This window comes from Rutidosis leptorrhynchoides, chromosome 2 (genome assembly GCF_046630445.1).
Source record: "Rutidosis leptorrhynchoides isolate AG116_Rl617_1_P2 chromosome 2, CSIRO_AGI_Rlap_v1, whole genome shotgun sequence".
NCBI classification, from domain to species: domain Eukaryota; kingdom Viridiplantae; phylum Streptophyta; class Magnoliopsida; order Asterales; family Asteraceae; genus Rutidosis; species Rutidosis leptorrhynchoides.
Genome location: NC_092334.1, coordinates 482,167,627 through 482,173,130, shown reverse-complemented (window position 1 = coordinate 482,173,130; position 5,504 = coordinate 482,167,627). Strand labels below are relative to the sequence as shown.

The 5,504-nt window shown below is 32.9% G+C and overlaps 1 protein-coding gene across 1 annotated transcript; it reads right to left on the bottom strand.

Moving 5' to 3' along the window:
* Nucleotides 1–2,667: 2,667 nt before the first annotated feature.
* LOC139889438 (uncharacterized) lies at nucleotides 2,668–5,279 on the bottom strand. Its single transcript, XM_071872393.1, has 7 exons — nucleotides 5,235–5,279; nucleotides 5,083–5,133; nucleotides 4,348–4,482; nucleotides 4,056–4,259; nucleotides 3,667–3,747; nucleotides 3,461–3,568; nucleotides 2,668–3,018 (listed from the first exon to the last, which is right to left on the bottom strand). The coding sequence occupies exons 1-7, from the start codon at nucleotides 5,277–5,279 to the stop codon at nucleotides 2,668–2,670; spliced, it is 975 nt and encodes a 324-aa protein (XP_071728494.1).
* Nucleotides 5,280–5,504: the final 225 nt, after the last annotated feature.

Sequence of the window (5,504 nt, the reverse complement as noted above, 5' to 3'; positions counted from 1 at the left end):
TATGTACTAATCGTTTTAAATATCAATTGCGTCACTAGGCGAGTGTTACCACTGTGTACTTAATTTAAAAATATATATATTTAATGAACACGTTTTAAATATACGTTACAACCAATATTTCAACTTACGTTTATTTAATCAAAGGCAGTTTAGATAGACAAGTTCTATTATATCAAAAAGTGTTTTTGAAAACTACAACGATTGATTATTATGAAATTTCATCAATAAACATATGGAACCAAATATCATTATGTAAAGTATTTATACTTAATACTTCGTTAAAGTATTCAAGTTATAATATATACACATATTCATATATAATCATTTACGTTCATTTAATGGTTCGTGAATCATGGGAATTTGGTCGAGGTTAAATGATTGTATGAACATAGTTTAAAATTCTTGAGATTCAACTTACAAACTTTGCTTGTCGTGTCGGGAATATATAAAGATTAAAGTTTAAATTTGGTCGGAAATTTCCGGGTTATCACGTATATTAAATCAAATAACTATACAAATTGCACATTTAATTTGTAATGATCTACATTTAATAGTAAAGATAACAAATTGTGTTATATCTTCGACAAAGATTACACATTGTTGAGGATGGATCTTAATTATGACCCCTTTTATATATATATATATATATATATTTGCTATATTACGTTTTAGTTTTTATCACACATTAGAAAATAATATAACTTTTTTTGAATATTCAATGGATATCCATCAACCCGTTTAATCTACTGGATATAATATGAATATGGATATGGATGGATGAATTGAAATTAAATAGATATGGATATGCATGAACAAAAACTAAATCGATATGATAAGGCATTATCCGATCCTTTGTCATTCTTAATCAAGATTATTGACTTTTGGATAGAAGTAACAGTTAGACCATATGTTTTCTTCATTCTGTGTCACCACCATAACGTTCAAGTGAGGTTTTCCAGGAGCGTTTTCAACCGGTGTTCGTGCTGCGTGAGAACAGAGGAAAAAACACTTGTATGGTGGGACCCACTTCACATTTCCTTTTTATCCTTTTATTTTAAGTTTCAATAAAAAAAAACTAATAAATCCACTACAAGAAAACTGACTTTATAGGACACCCATAAGTGTCCAACAAGGCCCATTCTTAGGACCCTTTGTCTGATAGGACACCCAAATCGCACGACCTATCAACGGCCCTCCTATTAACCGAAAAGGGTCCTAATGCTTATAGGACCTTTGTTTGAGTCCTATAAATAAAATCAAAAGGGTCCTATCAGGTAACATATTAGGACACTCTATAATACTTTGAGACGCACAAAAGGGTCCTATGACGCCTAAATTTGTATGTTAGATCATATTAGGACCCCAAAAAGTGTACTAATATAATGAGAAACTATGTTAGTACCAATAAAAGCGTCCTAAAATAATTATAAATTGTGTAAGTACTCAAAAAAGGTCGTATTATAAAAATATAGTAGTTTAGTACCAAGGAAAAAGAGTCCTAATATGAAGATAACTTACATTAGTACCAATTTAAGGGTCCTAATATACATTAGTACCAATATATAAGGGTCTTAATATACATTTAGTACCACAAAAAAAGTCCTAATATAACTATATGTTAACTTAGTACCACAAAAAAGCGTCCTAACAAGTCATAGGAGTTTCGAATATCCGGTTCGGGTATTCGGGTCCATTTCGGATTTTGGGCCAGGTTATGGTAATTGGGCCTTTCCAGGCCAGTTTAGATAATTGGGCCTTTTGGGCCAGTTTATGTTAATTGGGCCTTTCCTTGCCAGTTAAGATAATTAGGCATTTTGGGCCAGGTTATGGTAATTGGGCCTTTTCAGGTCAGTTCAGATAATTGAGCCATTTGGGCCAGGTTATGCTTATTGAGCATGTCGCCACGTTTAAGCTTACTGGGCCTTTTGGGCCTGCTTCAGCTATTTGGGCCTTTTGGGCCATGTTCGGATCCAGTTTTCTTTTGATTGGACAATTTATTATTCATTACCATTACAATAATTTAAAATTTTTTAAATTACAAAACAAATATTAAATATAAAATATAATTTTGATCACCACATTAAAGTTACAATTATATTGTTTCAATCAAAATATAATCAACGTAGGAAAATGTTTAACATCAACGGATCATTGTCTCAAACACACCAACACATACATCAACAAATTGTCTCAAACACACAAACATTCATTAATAAACCGGCCAACATTAACAAACACAAAAAGTCTTCAAGCCGCCACCATCCATCTTGATCAATCACCACGTACCAACTACAAATTAAACCATCCATGTATAAGCATTAAGGTGCACATTATAAAAATTAATCTTAATTATTACAATTATAACAAGGACATACCTCGATTAACTTAGCAGACCAAGCAATAGACGTACCAGTGACGTCCTGAATGCATATCAAATGATCAAATGGCCTAAACAAAGCTTCATCTTTTTTTATGGCCACTTGAACCTCGACCTCACACCAATCATGTAAAATTTCTATCCCTAAAACAACCGTACTTGGATCCATGCTCTTCAACCATCCTCTTGCTACGTTCTCGTAGTTAATGTTATTTATATAAACTTCCTTTCAGCCCTAAAATTAAGTTGTCAAAAAAACATTTATGAACGTTAAAAGGGTAGAAAAAACATTAAGCTATTAAATTGAAACCTACCCTTAAACGTTGAACACCCGAACCATTATCATGAACACGCGAACTATCATTCTGAACACCCGGACCATTATTCTTCTCCACTAGGGCTTTTAACCTTGCATTTTCATCTTCAAGTTTTGCATTTTTAGACATCAGCTGAGCATTTTCTTTGTTAACAGCTAATCGACTAGGTCCTGCACCCCACAAATGATTGGAGCAAACACCAAGTCCATACATTTCTGCAGTACCATTTTTAGCTGTACCCATTATCGTGGCAAAAACATCATATGGTCCAGGTGCATCAGTTGCACCATCACCGAGTTTCTCAGTAAGTTTTTTCATTTTTTCCTGCATAAATGAGATTGTAAATCGTTGATATTTTATTCAATAATATGACCAGTATATATACAAGAGATGGCATCGATATACATGGAAAATTGCCAACTAATTTGTGAGCTATATAAAGGATAACTATCACATAATAATACACAGCTATACAATCAAATATATCCTATATATAGATGATTTGGTTAGTTAGGATTGTGTTGACTTATAATTCTACTCTAATATTCGATATATGAAATGTTATAGCCCAATCACAGTATATGCAATGCTTACCATAAGTGTCAACTATAACTAATTAAATTAAAGATATGGTTAATAGATATTTTCTTTTATCTCCGACCTAAAAGTATACTTCAAATGAAATAAAAACTTCACAAGTGGTTTATGGTGATTAACATATAAATATACAGCTACTGATATCATTTGTATGATATATTTGATCTACTTTTATAAAATTACTTATAAAGGCATGAGCAGCTTCACCTTCACCTCTTCCATTTGAATAACATTCCTTAAACATATCCACCCTAGTTGGTTCTCTTCCCAAACTCACCTACAATGAGTAAAATCGAGGTAACTATTAACGATGTATATTCAAAAGCTATACTATATAAATAATTCCCCCATGATATATTACCTTCAGTTCTTTACGAATTCTTGCAAAACTATTTTTCTCGTCAATTGTGACAACTTCTTTTTAGCCCTATTGGCTTTGTTTCTTTCGATCATCTCCTGAACAAGAAAAGAGTGGTTAGTATTCCAGGAGATCAAATCATGATGAAGTAACTGATGTTAGCCCTATTGGCTTTATTCTTTCTTCATCAAGGATCTCCCATTGAGTGCTACATTTGCTATGTTACGTTTGGTGGTCCAGGCCCAAGTATTATGGCTACTAGTTACAAGAGGCAAACGTGTAAAATATAGCTAAGAATAGTCAAAGATTTGGTATACGTTAACTAACCATTGAAAATCTATCTTATTCTTATTGTTTAGCCACGAACGTTAGTCTATCTACATGAAAGTGTAAGAATATATCATACCATCACATTATCTCTGGTCCAATATTTAAGAAGTCTTCTCCAGTGTCTTTTGGTTAGTTCTAGAGGTGGTGACTTTAATTGAGCCTCCATTGGTTTAGACGGGTCAAAGAAATAGTCCTTAACTCTCGCCCTCCAATTTTTCATCTTGCGCCCATATGATTGGAGTATCCAAGAATCAGCAGTTGGTGGAATATCAAACTTTGTCTACAAATTATAAAAAGAAAAAACATATATATCACATGAGAACAAAAAAAAAAAAAACTTATTATCACACAGATTTTAAAATATGTACCCTTAAGAACTTCAGCAACTTATTCTTTTTTTCGGGTTTCACTTTGTTCCACGATCTATAAATTGGACAATACTGGTAACTCCGCGATAAGTGACCAAGAAAATGGGTAGATTTACTACTGTTTGCACCAATTGGCTGTCCATGTTCATTAACAACAATAGGAATTCGAATAGATGACTTTTGTTTCCAAATTTGCCGCATAAGAGTCGGTCCTCTCAGTCTATCAACTTAATTATCTACAAAATATGTGCACTTGATTTACAACTGATATACTAAACAAGAAACAATATAAATCAAATAAACAAACCAAATTAGAAAAAATAAACAATAACCTAATTCATCTCTCAAAGTCGTTGTATCATTCACACATAAACCTTCTTCAGTTTGTTGTAGTTCAGTTTGTTGACGATGCTCTTCAAGATCTTTAAAATAGCTTGTGTAATCACCGTGTTCTTCAGTTGGTCGTTATGCTTCATCCTCGGGCTCCATATCATCATCTATAAGACCCGCACCTATACCTTCTTCATGGCTGACACTAACTCGTTGAACTTTACTTTTATTTACCCTCGGCCTCGTATCACTTACATGGCCATTTTGCAGCTTGGATTTTGAGGATAATTCTTTGGAGACATGAGAATTAACACTAACTCGTTTTCTCATGGTATTGGGTGCAACGAACCGTCATTTGTTATTACTTTTATTATTGGTTGTTTGACTCGTAGCAGTAGCCACAACCTGTTGAGAGGATCTAAGGGAAGTCTTTTTGATTCCTTCAATTGCCATAATCTATAAGAATGTAAAGAACAATAATGAGCAATTATATCAATTAACACAACAGAGTTATAAACAATTTTATATACGGAGTAGTTAGGAACAATTAAAATTACAGAATCGTTAATAACATACAAGAAAATCAAATACGAATAATCCATTTTCGTGAAAAAGAGAGATACCTGTGTTCTTGTGAAAAAAGATATACCAGCGGAGTTCTTTGAATTGATGAAAAAAGAAATACGTGAGTTGTTCAGAAACCTTTTAACTAATCCCAATTTGATTTGGCGCACACACTAGTTTTGATCCATCCACACCAAAACAATCTAAATTACCTTTTTACCCTGGTAAATAGTATATTGACTTCATAGTATTTTAAGGGTAAA